This window comes from Balearica regulorum, chromosome 9 (genome assembly GCF_011004875.1).
Source record: "Balearica regulorum gibbericeps isolate bBalReg1 chromosome 9, bBalReg1.pri, whole genome shotgun sequence".
Lineage (NCBI taxonomy): Eukaryota > Metazoa > Chordata > Aves > Gruiformes > Gruidae > Balearica > Balearica regulorum.
In genome coordinates, this window is record NC_046192.1 from 18,241,918 (window position 1) to 18,261,692 (window position 19,775).

The 19,775-nt window shown below is 53.6% G+C and overlaps 1 protein-coding gene across 1 annotated transcript in view; it reads left to right on the forward strand.

Annotated features, from left to right (window-relative positions):
- Positions 1-19,775, forward strand: part of DIS3L2 (DIS3 like 3'-5' exoribonuclease 2) — a 193,176-nt gene that overhangs the window by 172,000 nt on the left and 1,401 nt on the right. The window contains 7 exon segments of the mRNA XM_075761378.1: positions 10,321-10,411; positions 10,413-10,505; positions 11,694-11,780; positions 16,211-16,358; positions 16,603-16,733; positions 16,961-17,065; positions 17,719-17,820. Of these exon segments, the coding sequence (XP_075617493.1) occupies positions 10,321-10,411; positions 10,413-10,505; positions 11,694-11,780; positions 16,211-16,358; positions 16,603-16,733; positions 16,961-17,065; positions 17,719-17,820 (757 nt within the window).

Consider the following 19,775-nt stretch of genomic DNA (forward strand, 5'->3'; position numbering starts at 1 on the left):
GTGTTGTCCAGTGGGGACCTTGCTAAGTTGAATGTGTTTTCCTGACATGGATCTTCTCAGAACCAGTGGTGCTGGTGCTTGCTCTAATTCTCTTGATCTGCAGCCAGTTTCTCCTGAGCAATCCTCCTCCGGCGGGGCCACTGCTAAAGGCTGGCCAGTCCAGGTGATTGCTCCTCCTGGAGGTCTCTTCCTATGAGCCTACAGAACACTTATGAGCATGATTAAGCACTGAAACGGGGACCCAGAGGGACTCTGAGATAGTTGACGTTGGAGATTGCTAGAACTCGACTGGAAAAGGCAAACCAGATCCAGCTTCGAAGTTATCTTGCATTGAGCAGGAGGTTGGACCAGAGACTTGCAGCAAAAGAGGGCATTACTTAGCAAGTCGCTGCCTGGCTTTCACTTCAGGAACATCAGGGGGTACACGTTGGGTTATCATGCCAGCACTGCCTTTGGCTGCCAGATTATTTAGATTACTTTCCATGGTTTTGCTCTTTTAAACTTTTTTGGCTAGCTTTTGTTATTCATCTCTTCATGAGCTTCTGCAGGCTCCTGCTTGTTTGTCCCTGGGTCACATGCTGTTGGTAGATGGATGCTCTTCCCAGTTGTTGGCCATCTCAGAGAAAGCTTCCAGTCTGGGATGTTCATCCCTTCTTTATTTCCCACTTGTCCATCAGTTTGTCTCCTGCTTTGGGAGTAATCAACTCTTTGAGGCCAGGTAAGCCAGGAAAAAGCAAAGCCAAAGACTGAAGGGAGAAATGCACACAAGGTGTGAATGTCTCCTCAGCAGGAACGTCTGGCAGAGCATTAGCTGGTGGGGAACGTGGTACAGGAGGGCTGGTTCGAGCAGTCTCTGACTCCCTACGGCACTATCAGTTCTCCGCGTGATTAACTGTTTGTTTCTCCCTTACTGAAAACTTGTCTCAGATTAAACCACCGTAATAGAAAGCTCAGGTTCTGGAGCGATCCCAAGTGTAGGTTAATATTTACAAGCTATCAGCTTCAGGTTTTGTCTCCATCCCTTGCTAGCACAGAGATAAAATCCTTTTAAAAATCCGTTTTGATCTTTCTGGTTCATGACATGACTTTAGTAAGACACTTTCCATATGAAACTGGCAAACGTCTTAATGGAAATGTAAGTTTTTCTCATCTTTTCAGGGACTAGTAACAGATGAGGAGCCCCCTACGTACAAGGGGCCATAGCTTTATAATGAAGCATAAGTGATGGACAGTATCTCTGCAGGATACTCGTGCTAGGAAATGTCAGAATGTTATTTCTGCCTCAATGGCTTAAGATCATCTGTTTACCTAATGGACTTATATTTGCATTTTGCAGGTGTTGTGTTAATATTAATGTGTTGTCTGAATTGTTAATATTCCTTCACTTCAATGTTACGTTAATGAAGGCTGCAGGGGATGGAAAAAAGACCTGGCTAATTAATGGGCAAAAAGCATCTTTAACTTTCCATTGTGCTGCCCTTTGCTTCCACCTAATGGGTCTTGGCATTTCTGGTCAGCAGCCATGTAACACATGCTGCTCTATGGAGCACTCAGAGACGGACTTGCTAATTTTTCTGACCCATAAATCACTTGCGTAAATTTTTAACGGCACGGAAAAGTGCCTTTCATTCCTGCTTCCTCCTTTTGGTGGGAAATGCAGCCTGATAACAGGCGGTGCTGGCCTGATGTGTGGGGCCGGCGGCTTTCCCGTCAGGAGAGGGGCTGTCTGCATTTCTTCAGGAATTCTTTCCATTCCCCTCTTTGCCGGACTCTGGGTGACGTTAATATTATGTGTCTTGTCCTAAGCTCTGCTTTCGGAGCCAGCGGCGTATCAGGCTGCACTTCTCAGGAATGTGGACTGCCAGTCCAGCTTTGGGCGCTGGTTGTGAGGTATCTGCCCTCTCCTCTGCACCGTCCCAGACCCAGCTTGGCTCTGGGCTCTTTTGCCTACTGGGAATTCCCAAGGGCTGGAGAAAACTGTCTTGGGTCCCTGCTCTGGCCCCGGACGGCTGGGCAGCACCCCTGCATGGAAGCATCCTAATGCATTCCCCAAAGTAAGGCTTGCCAGCTCAGGTGATGATTGCTTGTGGGACCCGTTAGCTGAACATGACATTGACTTGTGTGCATTAGTGGTCACTGCTTATCCGTCCCCTGCAGCTCTGTGGAGAGGAAGCAGGGCCCTGGCCATCGTAGCTCCCTCTGAGAGATGAGACCTCAGTGAGTCGGTTACTCCCTTGAAAGACAAAGCGGATCTGGTATGGAATCCGGGCTGGGATTCAGCCACACAGCTCCTGGAGCTAAACAGAGGGATTGCAAACCCTTTACAGGGCTGCCGTGGTCTTCCCCACAGAGAAATGCTTAGGCAGGGTGAAGGGGTTGTGTTTTAAAGGAGGGCTTTTGAACAGAACCATCGCTTTGATGCTGACATCCAGCACAAGTGGGGAGGTCTGTACAGCAGACTGGCAGAACTGGAGGCATTTCTAGGAGGGGCAGATGTGGGGCTGTGCTGTGTGTGTATTTCCCCCACGCTGGGTAAACAGTGCTCTGCGGGCTTCTTTGGGGCCTGTGGAAAAAGGGGGTTCTTGACCCCGGCAGGCCATTCCTGGAGCTTCCTCTGTCTGCACTGCTGAGCGTGAAGTCCTCTGTCCTGGGCTCCAAAATGTGATAGTTCTGAGGAAATTGTGGACAATGCTGGAGCTAGGACCGAGGGAGCCTGCTGCGTGTCCTGTGTGGCCCAGCATGTGGGTGCAGGTCTAAGCTTTCATCCCTGGCCCGTGGCAGCTGAAGACGCCGTTTTGGCACAGAGGGGCACTTCAGCTTCATGCCAGGAGTCTGAAGGTTGTCGCCAATTTGCATGAAAAGGAGCAGACTGCAGTCATATTAACATTTAATGAAGAGGCGCAGCCCGCAGAGACTGTGTCCTCTGCAACGCTCGCTCTTCAGTTCGATGACGTTTTCTTTGCCACTTGGATCAAGACGGGATGGAGGGTGGTGGGATGTTCAGGCATTGCCTTTATCCCTTCCGTACAAACCACAGATGAGGTTGAGGAGCTCCAGGCTGGGTGGGGAGCGTTTGCCATCCATGCAGCCAAGCACCAAGAGGTGCCGAAGGGCCCGTGAACAGCTTGTGCCGTCTTCAGCTCACCAGCATCTGGCCTGACGTCGTGCTGCTAGATTAAGTCAGCTCTCTTATGTGACGCGGCTGCAAAGTGATGTCGATATTTCCAAAGGAACTTAGGCAAATGGTTGAGGTTTTTCTAGCGGTCTAAATCCCTGTGTGCAAACCCAGTACATCAGGCTTTAAGCAATTAATTCCTAATCATGCTGAATGCCTTCAGTACGCCGGCTTTAGTATTGAGAACTTAAAATGGTTTTCCACTGTACCACAGTTAATTTGGATAAAGCAAAGAGAGTGCTCTCATGGCATTTCCAGCCTCAAGGTGCGAGAGTGGCCAGTAAGTGACATTTGTATTCAGAAAACCCTCCCATGTATTTGTGTTGTAGGCATCTATTACTGGGAAGGCACCATAGCTAATAAAAAGGGCATTCATTATACCCCGGAAAGGGAGTTCATTAGAGGGAAAAGCCATTCTAGCTTAGTAAGAAATGAATCTAAAACTGCCTCAGAGCTGCTATTCTCATCAAGTTTCAATGTTAACAGTTTTAACCAAGAGCTAATTGAGCAATCTCAGAAAGTGGAGTAATTCCATTATTCAGCTCTGCTTTGTTCAAGGCTACCGCTAGCTACGAAAGGAGCACAAATGACTTTCATCAAGCCAGGAACCGCCAGCGTTCTTGCCTTTTACTACTTTTTCTTTCAAAAAAAAAAAAGTAGGGCTTTTGGGCTTTTGGCAACTGTCATTGGCAAAGGGAGCTCCACACCAGCATTGCAAGGCTCATATATAACACTGCAATCCAAGTTTTTGGATAACAGGGGATTTGATTTTCATAACTCGTCAAGCAGCAGTGCTGTTCTGGAGCGAGTGGCTGAAGATGTTCCTGTTCGTTGGATAGGCAGAGTGTCACCAGGAAGACAGTACACCATTCTTGCAGGATTTTGCATGGAAAGGAGCCATCGCAAATGGCGATCCAGCTACTCGCCAAAGAGCATTATTCTGTCATTGGCTGCGCTCTCAGGAGATGCGGGATTAGCTAATGTTGCTTTTAGAAGAGCTTTTATAGAAACCTCTCAAGTTCCTTTGCTTCATGGAAGAGCTGTAATCAAAAATAAACGTACATGATTTCAAGAAAAGAAGAAAAAGTCGTACCGCATCCAGCGTCTTTGAACTTAATGCTTTGGAGAGTAAGTTGGTCGAACTGTGGTGCTGTTTCTTTACCGTTTTCCTTCAGCTGATACTGCTGCTGCTGTTGGACATGCACAGGACTGTTTGCAGCCTTTTGTGGAAGGTGACTTTCTGTTGGTGAATGCAGCAGGATTTAGAGTCACATTCCCAGGAGGTGGCTGTAGATCTCTCGTTTGTTATGAGATTGCACTGCAGTAATAATCCCCTTCAAGCCAACAGAGAGTGAGGGCTCTCTGCGACGTACTGCCCTTAGCAAAGGGACGTATATCCATCAGTGTCTTTAGAGCCTTCTCAGACACACACAAACAGGTCAGGGCTTCCTTTTCTCAGCACTAGCTGGGTGGAAAAATGGGTTTCCAAACCACTGTTTGGTTCAAACACGAACCAAGTGTGTTTGTGTGTTCAAAGCTCTACAGACCTATCCCTATTTGGACCCAGCATGAAGCTGGACACCTGAGGCAGACACGTAGCTATGGGTTGAGAAACCAGAGACCCTGACTGCTGGTCAAAGCACAGAGTCATGCTGAGCTGGGATAGTACACCCATCTGGAGGTGGGAAGGAGATTGAACAGCAAAAGCCTTGTTGTCTGTGCAGGAGGGAGCAAGTGCTGTGAGGGTGAGACAAGATGGGGAGGAGCAGATGGGATTTTGTAATGGGGTAGGGGAAAGAAGTTGGGTAACCTTTGCAGAAATGAGTTGGTCCCATTTGGCTCAAGTCTGAGATGCTGGAAAGACGCTGGGATTTATGTGGTGACAGCTCACCCAACCAGAGGGACCACCACTGGAAGGGGGGCTCAAACTGCAGCTCAGGACAGTTCAGCTCTGTCCCTTTGGGAGCAGGTTTCCACAACGAGCTACACGTGAAGAAAAGACCAAGTTCTCCAGTCTGTCAATAGCGATAAAAAACCTGCCGGAGAGAGCTATGTGGTGTTTTGAGTTGATCTATGTCTACACCTCAGCTATGAGAACACTTCCAATGCCTGGATACACTCAGCAGTTATGTCTTGCAGGAGGGATGGAGGTGAAGAAGGTGGGGTGGGGGAAGAGCCGTGCTCATCTGTTCAGCCCTACCTCGCTGCCATTTGCTCTGAAGCCTACGGGTCTGTTACGCTGGTGGAACAGCAGATGGTTTTATGTTGCTTTGCGTTAATGAAGCTGCCTGCCTCCTTCCTGCACTTACTGGATTGCAAACAAAGTACTCCTTGTCTCTCCCTTGCAGCGAACCTTGCTTAGCTGATGTCATTTGTCAACTTAATCAGGGAGAGTGGGCACTTCAATGGCTGCTGTATAGCCTGGCCACATTGCCATGGAGACAAGCAGCCAAACAGGCATTTTACTTGCCCCACTTCACTCTGCAGAGATTTGGCATGAGAAACCAATATTTTATTTGCCATCAACCAACCAACTTGCTGAGGACATGAGTAGTTTTTCAAGGTTGCTGTCAAGAGATTGGGAAGGGTCTAGCTAACCTTTTACAGAGCAAACAGTAAGGCTGCTACTGAAGCAATTCCAGGGTCTGAATATGCAGCTCCTCTTCCCCCGTCCCTCAGATATTTGGCTCTGATGGGAGCTGTGCAAGAAGAGTTGCAGCCCAGTAGCGTGGGTTTGGAGCTGCCATCAAGACATCTTCAGCTGGATGGTTTCATAGGTGGTTATTTGCCTACAGGAGCCATGACCATCAGTTAAGGTGCTTTGAAAAGCACCAAGTCCTGTGTTGAAGAGCATCTCAGGAGCCTGAAATCTCCCCAGCAGTCGGTGGGATTTAGGAGCCGGCATGCCTCGAACGTGTTTGAAACTCAGAGGCGAATGCTTTTGAAAACTGTACACTCCATCTGACCTCTTGCATAAGGCAGGCTATAGAGTTTCACCCACAAACTCCCACACCAAGCCCATAACTCATAAGCAAAATCTGGGTATTGAAAGAGCCGGCAGAAGATGCTTATGCATGTTACAGACCTCGCAAGCTGTCCTGCCCCTCCCTCTCCTTCCTCTCGCATGTGCACGCGTTAAATGATGCATTGAACAGCTTTGGGAACGCTCCCTCCTGCAGCCCCGGTGAGCAGGACAGCCGGGATCTGCAGGCACCTCCGGGAGGGACAGCCACCTGCTAACCCCCAGCCCTCTCCACGGGACAGGGGAGGAAACCTCACATCAGCACAGAAAGGGCAAAAGTTCAGATCAGATTGTTTATGGGATTTTATGGAGCCGGGAGCCAAGGATAGCTCAGCTAATCCAGAGGAAACTGTAGCGATGGCATTAGAATGCATTTCACATGGGATTCATTCAGTGTGCGTTCAGATGGACCAGTCTTTCTGTCTCCATTTTTTTAGCCATGAAATATTTTTCTTTGCACTCCTGTCTGCCAGCTGCACCAAGCCAAACTCCAAGCTAGTCTGTTTTAAGAAAAAAGAAAAAAAAAAAAAACAAAAAACAACCCTCTTGTCATTTGACCTGCTGACGAGTTAGCAGGGCTTCAGCCGCGGCTCCCAGTAACACCAGCGCTAGGTGCTGGTTTGGCCCCCAGCCACTGCAAGCCAGCCTCCGCTCCCACCTGCCTCAGTCAGCATCCGTTGCTTTTTTCCGAGCTGTGGTGTAGTGCTTGCCGAGTCGAAGCCCTGGTGAGGACGCTACCTAAAAGGCCACGTGGGGAGAGGAGGAAGGCAGCAGCTTTGTGTGCCCTCCTGCTCCTCAGCACCCATAGCCAGTGGTTGGGCTGTCCCAGCCCTGGCTCATCTTCCTGAGTCTCTAACATCCCGTGAGTCTCGGTGTGAGCCCCTCTTGGGAATATGGTTTTCCTTTTAGGTGCAGTGAGACCACCACGTTAAGCTGTTTGTTGCAGATCTTGGCTCTCTCCTCGTGTCCTGAGCCACAGACCCCGTTCCTCTGCAGAAGAGGTGACCTGGCTTAACTCTGGGCGCAGGTGCCAGCTCCTTCACTGTCCTCAGCCCATTCCCTCTGACCCTGGCAGGCTCTCACGTGCTCTGGATTAGCCCAGCTGTGACCTGTCCCTTCTGGAAGCTGCTTTCCTCTCCCTGGGGGCTAAATCTCGATGTTTGAAACACCTGTCTAGGAGTTAGCACGGAGCAGCCCCACGCTGTTCATCCCTTTCATGCTTGCAGGGCTGCTGCAACAGAGTGTGTGTGAGGAGCAGCTCTGTGACCCCTGGACGATCCAGAGCTGGGAAGGACCCTCTGTCTCTGCAGGGTGTTTTGGCATCAATTGACAGGGCAGCGAGCCTTCCTGGGCCACCGTGGTTCATTAACCTGAGCTGACATGAACCGACCCATCGGGTCCCTGGGGCTTCTCTTCCCCCAGGATACAGGGCAGTGTCCAACCTCGTCTACATTATCTGCTCCTTGGAAGCCCAAACTACAGCTGTGTCTCCCAAAGCCTGCCCCTACCTTTGCATGAGTGAGCAAGTCAAGTAGCTTCTCAACTCTGAATATCTGTGGTCACATCCTGCGCACCGTGTCATGGGTGCAAAACTCCCGGGTGCATCCTGATAAGATTTTCCTGCCCATGTGATCAATCCAACCATGTGCTGGGTACCTCGTCTTGATGCGGACTGTCTTGGATGCTGTCTGGGGGCTGGTGCTCCAGGTGTGGATGTGTTGAAGGGAGAGAGGATGGGGTTTTGCAGAGCAAAGCAGCAAGCATCCCTGGCAGGAGGGTGCTCAGGTATTACCTTCAGCTCAGTGCTTCCTGCAATATCAGAACGAGAATATCCCCAGGAAAATTTAAAAGCCTCAAGCTCCAAAATAGTAAAACAAAATACAAAACTTAATCATCAGGTGAAAATTGCATCCAGGCCAAAGTGTTGCTGGAGGTAAGAGGTAAAGGCTTCACACTCTAGTGTGCAACGGGAGCAAGAACGGCAGGGGCTGCTTGAGCACTCGCTTACAGTGTTTGTCTCTAGGACATGAGATAAGCACGTTGTGCCTGTAACGAAGAAGGGATGCTGTTCGTGGGTGTTTATTGATTTGTCTTTAAAAATGGTTTTACACCTCACTCCGTAGAGGCCACGTTTTGAGGGGGGCAGAGCGACTCCATGGCCAGCCTTTGCCCACGTGCGCATCTGTGTAGCTGGGGCTAGTGATGGAAGTGTCTCCCTTTTCCTTTTGCACCAAAGCCCGTGGGAAGGAGAGGCGCTGCCTTTTGCAGCCCACGCTGTTTGCTGTGCCTTGCTGCGAGCTGGCTGGGGCAGAAGGGACTTCCCAGGTATGAGGGAGGGCTGGCACAGCCTCACATGTGTCCTCAGGCCACCGTTCCCCACGTGCCATCTGGAAGCACGGCAGCTGGGTGAGAGCCAGTGGGTCCACCCACACCCAGGAGATGGGGATGGCCATGCCATAACCCGCTGGGTGCTGCTCCCTGCCTCCCACCCCTGGGTGCTGCACAGCCAGGGTGCCCAGCACCCTTGGGCCATGCTGTCCCGCAGCCCCCCAGTGCCGGTGGCCATAGAGGGACCGATGTTGCCATCTGCTGGCTTAGCTGCACAGGAGCAGCAACAGCTTGGCTCAACCCTCTTGGAAGTCACCCGCCAGGAGCATGTACAGAGCTCCCACGCAGGGCTGCGGGCGCACTGCCCACCCACTGACCCGGCCCTTGGCCTTCTGGTAGCATCTGCCCATGGGCAGGTGTCTCAGGGCAGGGTGGGTGGCCCGGCCCCACTTAGGCTGTGCTGCTCCCCACCCCTTCCCGCACTGCCCATGCGCGAGGGTGTCCCTCCTGCCCTCCCTGCCTCTGGCACAACGTGCTCTGGGAGAACTCACAAGGCTCTTATTAAGGGAGCTCCTTCCCATTAAAGATCAACATTTCCACTGCTGATTATCACCGTCAGGTGCTTATTCCTCCTCTGGGCTTGTCTTTTATTTCCTTTCTCTTTCGAGTTCTTGGCAAGTACTTCCAGGCTGGGAACACATTGCTGCTGTAGCAAGTACCCCAGGAGCACATCACCCTGCACATCTCACCCAGCGATGGCCGGGGCCAGGAGCTGCAGGACCACCAGCTCCAGCCCGGGTCCCGCAGCCAGCCCTGCAAAATCGCTGCTTTGCCTGCAGGAGCAACGGGGCTGAGCCAACGTAATCAGTGACAGCTCGCTCGGGCATTGCTCAGAGGATGAGGTTACTTCTGTAAATCTATTATCTTTTTTGGCAATTAGCACCAGTTAGGAGCCCTGGGAATACATGCAGCAAATAGCAGGAAGCCCAGTTAAGCACATCTCTCTGCTTATCTAAGCCCAGTTAAACAAGTCTCCTGTGGCACACCCCTACAGCTGGTAGCACAACCCATAATGCTCCAAAGATGATCTCTAGCGCCGGGATTGCTTTTCTTTGCAGTGTGTAGCCCCGGAGATATCCATTCAAGGCGTGTACATTTGGAGGTGGAAGGAGGGGCTCACCCCAGCCTGGGGTACCCCCAGCATTCTGCAGGTTGCACAAGGGAGCCCCCGGAGTCCTTGCACTGCCTGGATGCTGCAGCGAGCTGCGCCGGTGGCTTGCCCTGCCCGGGGGCTGTGCTGCATCTTGCTCTGGGTGGAAGCCCGGCACGAAGGCTGGGCTCGGTGGCTGGGCTTGACCACACATGTCGAGCTCGGGATGGGGGAGCGAGCGAGACACTGTTTTCTCTGGCCCGGGAAGACAGCGGTGTGTGTTTGTTTTCCATGCTATCTCTTGCACAGCGTTTGTTTTGCTTGTTGAGCGTTTCAGGAGATAAAATGACCTAAAGGGAGATTATTTTATCCTAATTTAAGCTGTCAATTTATCATGGACTTCTACTTGTCTGCACCAGCAGGACGACGTGCTCTGAGTCCCTGGGGAAACCTCAGCTAGAAAGTGAGAATTTGGGGGGGGGATTTGCTGCAGTCTCACACCTAATCTGTGCTTATAACAGCAACTACAAGCTGCTCCCCCGTCCCCCCCTGTCATATTAGTTCCCTTCACTATGGTCTGGCTTGGTTTCCCAGGGGACTCCCCTCTCTGACTGGGGCCCCGGGGTTGTTTTTCTCATGCTGCAGACTGGTGGAAGAGTTCATGCTGCTCGCGAACATGGCCGTGGCCCATCAGATCTACCGCTCCTTCCCTGAGCAGGCCCTGCTTCGCCGCCACCCCCCCACCCCAGACCAAGCTACTGAAAGACCTCATGGAGTTTTGCAACCAAGTCGGCCTTGACATTGACTTCAGCACCGCGGGGACCCTGCATGTGAGTGCACCGGCCTGGCGAGGAGCAGGGCCACGGGGGCAGCTACACGATGGCATGTTTGGTGCAGCGTGTGGTTTATTCCCTGTCCCCCTCTGCCCAAGCAGAGCTGACAACTATCCCATGCCAAAACAAAACACCTCTCTTGCTTCCTCTTGACCCCACAAGCACTGGGCGAGGGTGGCCCAGCCTGTCCTGGTCAGCCGATGTTGTGCACAGAGCCCAGAGCAGGATGATGAGGACCTTGCAGGTGACCCCAGTGCTGCCCTCTCTGCAATGGGAAGGATGTTTCCGTGCAGGGGCACTCGCTGGGACACCCTCGTTTCCTTTCTCTGCCTCCTCAGCAGGTCCTGGGCAGGACTCTTGCTCTGTGCTGCAGGAAACACTCTGCAAGGGGGTGTTTCTGTCTGGGTTGCTGAAGGTCTCAGGGAGGGCAGGGTGGGGAGCAGGGTGACTGGGAAGGACTGGAGAGCGGTGCTGGGAAAGGTCAGACGCAGCCAGCACGGGAGGTATCTGACCGATCCTCCGCTGAGCGTGTCCTGAGGCTGAACTCCAGCTGAACAGCACAGCACAGGTTCCAGGATTTTCTTTACTCGCCGCAACTGGACTGTGGATAATCCTCCGTTAATCCCATCCCCACTGGCCTCCTGCATGCCCCTCCGTCGGCTGGGACTGCTTTCCCCGTTTGCTGGCTGCGCCGAGGCTATGTCAGCAGACACAGGGCTGCGCACTCAGCTCCTCTCCTGCACTTTGAACCCTCCAGCCCTTCCTCACCGCTGGCCCCGGGCGGTGACCTCCCATATCCACATCTCCCCAGAGTCCCATTAGTCCGTGCGCTGAAGCTCTCAGTAGCTGGAGGGGAGCCAGGCCCAGGTCAGGAGAGGGGCTACAGGCACCCTCGCACGCTGCACGTCTGGGGACGGAGCCAGCGGTCCCTGTGCCCTGGGTGCTCCCTGACGTTGACCCCAGGAGGTGGGTCAGCGCTCGGGACTGTGTGTATAGTCCTGTCGGGGCTGCTGGGACCAGAGCAAAGCCCAATTTCATGTGTGCTCTTTGGTTTACGAGGGGATTTGCAGGGAAAAGAAGGAATTTGGCTCTGATGAGCTGCTGTTTGTCCCAGTAAGGTCTGCCTGGGTCCCCCTACCTCCATAGCTTGCCAAGACTGAATGCTCTCTCTCTTTTCTCCTCCAGAAAAGCTTAAATGAAACATTTGGGGCTGACAAATACTCCGAAGCCAGGAAAGAAGTGCTGACCAACATGTTCTCCAGGCCCATGCAGGTGAGAACAGCACTGTGTTATCGGACACGTCTGGCTGTAGCTGTCTGCTGTGACTCCACCTCCAACCCTCGCCCCTTGTGCATTACTGTGGCGGTTGTTACACAGAGGGAGAGCAAATGGCCACTGAACGTAGTACTGTGGGGCTGCCAGCAGCTTCCCCAAGTGCCTCCAGCCCCATGCAGAGCTTCACTGCATGGCAGGGTCAGGCTGAACCTCTCTTCAGCCTCCACAGTGTCCTGTTACTACTGGTTGGGATGTTAGCAGACTAACAAGGACCCAGCCTGCTCCATGAAGAGTTGGTGTTGGGCTCACGGTTCATGTTTGTGCCATTCCCTCGTATCATGGTATCCAAACTGGTCCAAAGAAGGAATCAAGAGTGAGGATGATGTAGGGGTGTGGGACTGGCCGTAAGTACAGTCTCGTACCCAGGCACGTGCTCTTAGAAGCAGGGAAGCTCTGGAAACCCTTTGGTCTCCATCCAGACCAAGAGATTGTCTGTGAAGGTCTCTGCAATGGAGGCTGATTGTTGTGTTTGGTGCATCTGCAGCTCAGGATACTTATTTGCATCCTTATCACCATCAAAAAAAAGTTTTTTGTGAAGCATCTGCCTTTCTACATTTGCAGCTGGACATAGCACAGCCTCTTCTGAGGGAAGCCCTACGCCACAGGGAGAAGGGGCATGGTTCTGAAATGGTCTCTTTACTGTGGCCTGCTTATCGCTGCAGGAATGAATCATCTTCCCAACATCACTCATTTGACTGTCATTCTTGTAATTAGCTTATTTGCTCCATTTACTCATTAGCAGTTGCCTGAAGTCCTGCTGTACTTTGGTGACTTAATGCTTGCTTGGAAATGGGATTGGGGGCTGGAGCCATTCAGTAAATCACCCACTCCTGTATGCGTCCACCTCAGGAGTGCTGCTTTGTAAAGTGCAGGGAGCGTCCTCTGGAGCTGGCTGTGTTGTCCCAGATCCTGTGTCCTGCTTTGGCTTGTCCTGTTTCCTTCTGTCACATCTTCCTTTTTGGGTGGAAGGTGCTAACAGTGAACACACCGGTGACATGCATCCCCTGGGGTCCCTCTGGTCCTGCTGACTGTGGTGCAAGCCTGGGCTTTGCCAGCAGCAGCACATGGAGCAAGTCCAGATGTGGGCCAAGAGGGATAAGCAAGGAGAAGACAGCTTGGTTCTGCAGTGGCACCAAGGAGGAGATGAGCTTTTTGGGACCCACTGATTTGCTGGGATTTTGCCTCTGTGGTCTCCTGTGGCTGTGGTCTGAGAAGTGATGGGTGCACTTTGAGATACATCCCAGTGACTCTTGTTAAGATTTAGTCCTGTGTGACTTGGTTGCAAAACACGTTAGATTCATACATGAAAGAGGTATCAAGGTTTTGGGGATGAAGTCTTCTGTGGAGTAGATACCAGACAGTTTGAGGAAAAAGAAAGAGGAAATTTTAAAAGAGATATTCCACGAGACATGGTTTCTAGGAACTAGACTCATTTCATCGTCAGAAGACCAAGGTGCCTGGGTGTTCAGGTGTGCTGTGCAGTCCTCTCAGGCCTGGCAGACCTGCTGACTGGCACGCTCCCATAACAGGCAAAACCCGGTTTACAGCTGAGCCCATCAGCCCTGCAGGGCAGCCTGTGTCTGAATGGCGAGCGGCGTTCCCGTCTGATGGCATTCCTGCCTGCTGGTGTTCCCTGGCAGGATGGTATTGCCGCACATGATGGGCGCTCTCGTTATTGGAAGTGGCATGTGAGCCAGAAGAAGCAGAAATCTGTCTTGATCCTGGGGTGGGCTTATGCCGTTGGCCATTTGCTGAACTGTTGTTTAGCTTGTAAATGGATTTTTAGACTAGCCCAAAGCCATCAGCCAGGTGAGCAGACACTCCCCTCCTGTCTTTAGGGCCACTTTCCAATATGACCCAGGATGTGCTTGCAGCAGCGGATCCATATGATCCATAAGGAAGGGCTGTGGCACTGCAGGGGCGAGAGATATTGGTGTTGCTCTCTGTGGTATCTCGTCCCTGACCACGCTCGCTGCAGGGTGGACTCACAGCTCCCTAAAATCCTGAGCAGTTCCAATTCCCACCATTGTTCCTGCTGCTAAATGCAGAGGATGGGTAGTGCAAAGCCGTGTCAGTGCCCCTCGGAAAGGGCAGAGAGCTGCTTTCCTTAGGAAGAGGTTTTTTTGCTGTCTGCCACCAGTATTAGAGCAGATGGGAGAATCGGCCCCATCGTGCCAGTGTCCCTGGACACCATGGTCCCTCACTGGGGAGAGGACAGATCTGAGCATTGGCAGCTGCAGAACCCAGCCACGCAGGGGCCTGTGCCGGTGTCAAGGGCTGGGCCGTCGCTCTGACAGATGGCGTGGAGAGACCGTCTGGGCCCGGAGCACGGAGTCGTCACCCATATCCCTGCATACATCTCAGTTCCCAGTGATAAAGCTGATGTTTCAGGGACAAGGCTGCAGTTAAATCAGCCAAAAGGAGCTGCCCACAGGTTTAACCCATGGTCGCGCCAAGCCTGCATCTTCCATCTTTGCTGCATGCTGGATGGTCAAGACATCAGCCTCTCGGAGGAGGGAGATGGGAAGCAACTGGTAATATGTGTGTCTGGAGGAGCGCCTGGCTTGCCGTGCCAGGAGCCTTGTAACAGATGAAGGAGCAGCGACATACCATTTTTCAGGAGCTCAGTCACTCGGGAATTCAATCTGTCCATGAGAGCAAAAGCTGCCCCTGGTTGACTGGGGCTGATTTATTTCCAGGCTCCTCGCGGTTCTCTGGGAGTTGTGGCAAACCCTGGGGATTTGAGACCACTTGTAAGTCAAATCTGTTAATGAGAAAACATCTGCTTTATGCCAGGCTGATGTCATGGTGGCGAGGACAGGTACCAGATACGTGTTGGACTGAACTCCCTGCAGTGTGTAACCTTACTGCAGCCCAGAGGGGTATTTTTGCTGCGGTACCCAAGCTGATGCCAACCTCGGTGAGGGTCATGAGCTGCCAACAGGGTGTCAGAAATGCCGCTGGACCCAGCAGCAGCTGGATTTGGCCAGCACATCCATCAGGAAGAAATGCCCAAGGCAACAGCAAGCAACGCGGGACCTTCAGCATCTTTTCTAACTTAAAACAAGGCAGGGGTTGCCCTGCACTGAACTGTTGCCCCTTTTGCCCAGGAGCCTGGCATGGGTGCTGCAAACCCCCTGTAATTCCATGCTGTCTGTCTGCACAAGGGCACTGATCTTCTCCCACAGCAGCCTCCAGCGCTCGGCGTGTCTCCCTGCCTGACCATGCAGAGCTGTGTTCGGTGGGAGCCGAGCTAATTGAGTGGAGACTGTACTTCACAGAGTCCATCAGAAACAATTTAATTCTGGGTTGTGGAAGTTGGCAGCCGCCACAGCTCCTATCCCAGCTCTTGGGTCTCATAATAAGGCCGGGACCGATGCTGCTTTTTTTAACCTGCTCTATTTACTTGCCCGGATCAGTGCGTTGCTGCTCAGCAGGAGCTGGCTGTGCCGCTGGGCTGGAGAACGGAGGATACAGCTGCCCAAACTGTGGATCCCAGGACGGCTCTGTAATCAGAGCTGGCTACTCCTGTTTTTTTTAAATCACTTGCTCTTATTTTTAAATGGGTTCGTTCAATCGCCACTGTGCCATGACCCCGCCGCAACCCCCCTGACCCGCACAGCTTCCCCTCCCCGCCTGGGCTCAGGCCCTGTTGTTTTCCCAGCCCCGAGGGCTGGTGTTTCACAGATGTAAAAATAAAAGCTGTAACGTGTGGGATAACAGGGGCAGAGCAGCCGGGAGAGGTTCCCACCAAAGAGGCTGCTGGGCAGCACAGCCTGGGTGTTGGTTTAGCCAGGCGGTCCAGCCGCTCGGCTTCCCAGCTGTCATCTTGGGATGAAGCAGTGGGGATCTCAGCGGGGCTGCCTCCTCCTCCTCGGTGACCGGAGGAGCTGCTCATCCCAGCTGCTGGTGCTCTCCAGGCAGGGGCGATGGGTGTGCAGAGCCTGCAGCCGCACCCAGAACCAAAGAGCCTGGTACGGGAGCTGCTCTGCTCCCCTTGTTGGGACGGTGGGCGCAGGAGAGGCTGGGCTCTCTGCTGGAAGACAGGGGGATGGCTAATGAGCCCCAGGGCCTGAGCAGAATCAGGAGGCTGCTTAAACCCCTATGTGACATAAAATTTGGTGCGATCCTTGGGGCCAGCCTGGGCCAGCTGGCAGCCAGCAGCTCCCTGCAGTGGCTTTGCCCCCTTTGCTCTGTGCTGAGTTCCTGAAGCACCCGCCTTGTCCCTGCACAGCCAAAACTGAGCAGCAGGTGAAGGACCATTGGCTACTGGAGCTCTGTCTCACAGACACAGACCCCTCCAGCCTCATGCAGGGTCCTGCCACCATCCTTGCTCACCCCCTTCCCTTGCTTCTCACCCCTTTCAGATGGCTCTCTACTTCTGCACCGGCGTCCTGGAGGACGAGACCCTCTTTCGCCACTACGCCCTGAACGTGCCCTTCTACACGCACTTCACCTCACCCATCCGCCGCTACGCTGATGTCATCGTGCACCGTCTCCTCTCTGCCTCGCTTGGTGGGTGCTGCCCAGCCGCTTGCAGAGCAGCTCTGGGTGCTGTGAGGGGAGGGGGTGGCTGTGCCCGGCACAGGGTTCCTGCCTTGCCTGTCACAGGTGATGGGTGCTTGGAGTCTGCATCCCATGGGGCAGCTCCCTGGCATGTGGGTACCCTTGAATAACAGGGACACGGAGGTGAGCTGGACATCTGGCTCTGGAGCAGGAGGGAGCATGGGCACGTCATTGTCACTTGTGCCCTTCCCAGGTGCCAGCTCCCCCATCAAGATGGAGAAAGAGGCCATCCAGAGACAGGCAGATCACTGCAACGACCGGAAGATGGCTTCCAAGAGGGTGCAGGAGCTCAGCACCGACCTCTTCTTCGCCATCTTCGTCAGGGTAAGAGCCAAGACTATCTTCCCCCCGGCCATCTCTGGATTTCCTCATGAAGGCTCAGCCTAGACACCACCGAGCAGTGTGGCTGCTGCTGGCCTGTGGGAAGGCAAACAGAGAGGACACACTGAGTGACTGTCACCACCATTGCTCCAGGGCCTGGAGACACTGGCTGCCCCTGGGGATGGCTGGATGGGGGACACTGGGGTAGTGACAAGCCTGTCTCTTGGCAGGAGTGCGGTCCTCTGGAGTCAGAGGCCATGGTGATGGGTGTCCTGAATGAGGCCTTTGATGTCCTGGTGCTGAAGTTTGGAGTCCAGAAGCGCATCTACTGCAACGTAAGTACCTCACACCGACGGTGCTGCCTCACCGGAGAGGGCTGCAGCAGCCTGGCATCATGTCCTGCCCCCCTTCTGTGCCAGCCCCACAGCCAGCAGAGCTGCCACCAAGCCAGGCTGGCCGGAGGGGAGGGAGCCTTCCTGGGGTTCCCCCTTCCTGGTCTGGAGCAGCCCTGTCTCTGAGGACCGGCTTCTCTGTGCTGGGGGTGATTAGTCTAGTTAAAAGGGAAGAAAGGCAGATTCGGAGGGACAGAGATCAACATGGGGCTGAAGTGAGGAAAGGGAGAGAGGCTGGTTTTCATTTCATTTAATCAAACGGTATATCTGGGGCTGTGACAGCACCACTGTAGGCCAGCACCTGTGGTTAGTGACAGCATCTTCTCTTAATAACCTGGTTATATGGCTGGCAATGACATCTTTAAACAGGACATATAGTGTGATATATGGGCTGTTTGTGTATCGCAGCAGCCCCTGATTTACGTGCTAGGCTCAGGCTCACGGGCTGCTGCATTCCGGTTGTTAAAGACCTGCAGAGGCAGTGTGCTGGGCAGAAGCAGCATCGTCCCCATCCGCAGGCGAAGTGGAGGAGGAGAGCTGAATGGGGGGATGTTGTCAGGGCCACAGCCGGTTCCCAACACTCTCCCTGCCCACAGGCGCTGCCCTTGCTGGGCTTCCACTTCCAGAAGGTGGGGAGGAAGCCGGAGCTGACACTCATGTGGGAGCCAGAGAAGCTGGAGCAGGAATCTGTGCCCCAGGTAAGACCCCCCCAGCACAGGACAGGCTCACAGCACCACGGGGCTGGCGTGGAGGCTGTGCGCGACGTGTGGATCCCACAGTCTCTGCAGGGACAGGTCCAGGAGGCAGGACTGCTTTGCAGGCTGTCAGGTCCCGCCGTCCCTCTGTGTCTGCTCCCCAGCGAGCCCAACCTCAGCCTCAACCTCGTCTCTCATCCAGCCCAGCTCCTTCCTATCGCTGCCCTCGCATCTGACCCCTCCACAGCCTTCAGACTCTGCCCTGCCTGCTGCGTGCCCTGCCTCCCAATTCAGTTTCCTCCAGGAATTGAATTAACATGCTGTTTACTTCCTTCTTCCAGATCATCAATTAAGATGTTAAGTAAGATCAGGCCTAAAGCAGCTCCCATCTAGACCCTTCCCCCCATCCTGGCATTCCTTGCCCCCTCACTGGCACGACCCTTCCTTCAGGTTTCCATCCTGTGACAGGGTTGAGACCCAATTAGGAGGAATTTTCTGAGTCAGATTTCCTGAGATACAGTGTCAAATGGTTTAACAGCATCTAGAAATCTCTCTCTCATGTCCCTGTCATCTATTAACTTGGTAACTCAATCAAAAGGAGCAATCGCATTTATCTGGCTTGATTAAGTGGTGCTTCTTTGCCAACTTTTGTCTGGCATGGTTATAAAATCACAGCTGTGTTGACTGCTGTGATTCCTGCCTGCTGCAGGGCAGGGGCGGGAGGGCTGAATCCCAACCTCTCCCTGCACCACTCCAGGGGGTCAGCTCTTCAACCCCGTTTCCAGCACAACCCATCCTTGTCCACCTAGGGCTGGATGAAAAGGACTCCCGAGGCAGGGCCAGGCTGACCAGGCTATACTTCCAGCTAGTATGATGCATGTCCTGGGGAGTCCTTTCCTTCCCTGGGGAGATGTTGCGGTCAGAGCCGGCCGAGCTCCCTGGCTGCTGCAGGCATTTTTGCAGGCCTCCCTCCCTTTGACGCTGAGCTTTCCTCTCTCAGCTTGGCTCAGAGAAGCCCCCTGGACACGGTCCGAAGTGGCCTCGGTTCCTCCTTTCCTACAGGAGCGGGTATCACTTACACCCTAGCAGGGACCCGCATGAAAAATGATGCCCCAGCATGAGCAGGGACCATTTTGGTTAAGCAAACACAGCAATGGAGGAAACTCCTCCACGAACCCTCCACACCTCCTAAGAAAACACCAGAGCCCTCCCCTGGGAGCAGGCTGTGAGCTGTCCTCCGAGCCAGCAGATCCCCAAGTCGATTAATCTCCAGCCCTGGGATGAGCCGGATCCCCCGGAAGCCATGCTGAACCACGGGAGATGTCACCCAGACACCCTGCGGCACCAAGCACCCTGTGCTCCCCGCCTGGCCCCGGCGCTTGGCTTCTGCTTCCCAGTTTGGCTCAGCCTGGCCGGACAGCAGGATCGTTGGGGAAGGCTGTCTGCGGGAAGCTGTGCAGGGGTCTGGGCTGCCCGGCCCTGCCGCAGAGGGGAGGTGGTGTCCTCATCTCTCCCCAAGCTCCAGGAGATGGCCAGGATCTTGGTGGGCATTACTCAGGGCTTGAGTATGAAGTGGATCTGAAACTTGGGGCATTTGATGTGAAATTGTGCTGTTCCCCGGTGGTTCAGCAAAGGGATGGGGCAGGTTTGCAAGGGAGACCCCTGATAATCCCCCTCTGACTCCTCCAAACATGGGGGGGCTGCCCCATGGCCACTGCCCCATGCACTCCTGCAGCTGGGGTGGGCGGGCGACTGGTGCTAGACAGCCAGCAGCTATCTGTGCAGCCGTCTGCAAAAGGATTTCCCTGTGGTTTGCTCCTCGCTCGCCACTTTGATGCATTTAAGTCTCAATGAGATTTTCCTGCTCTGAATGATTAATCTGGAGCGGCCGGCGCTGGATGAGCTGGGAAGGGTTTGACAAGGTTACGCCGGTGGCTCTGTGCCTGCTCCTCTGGCGG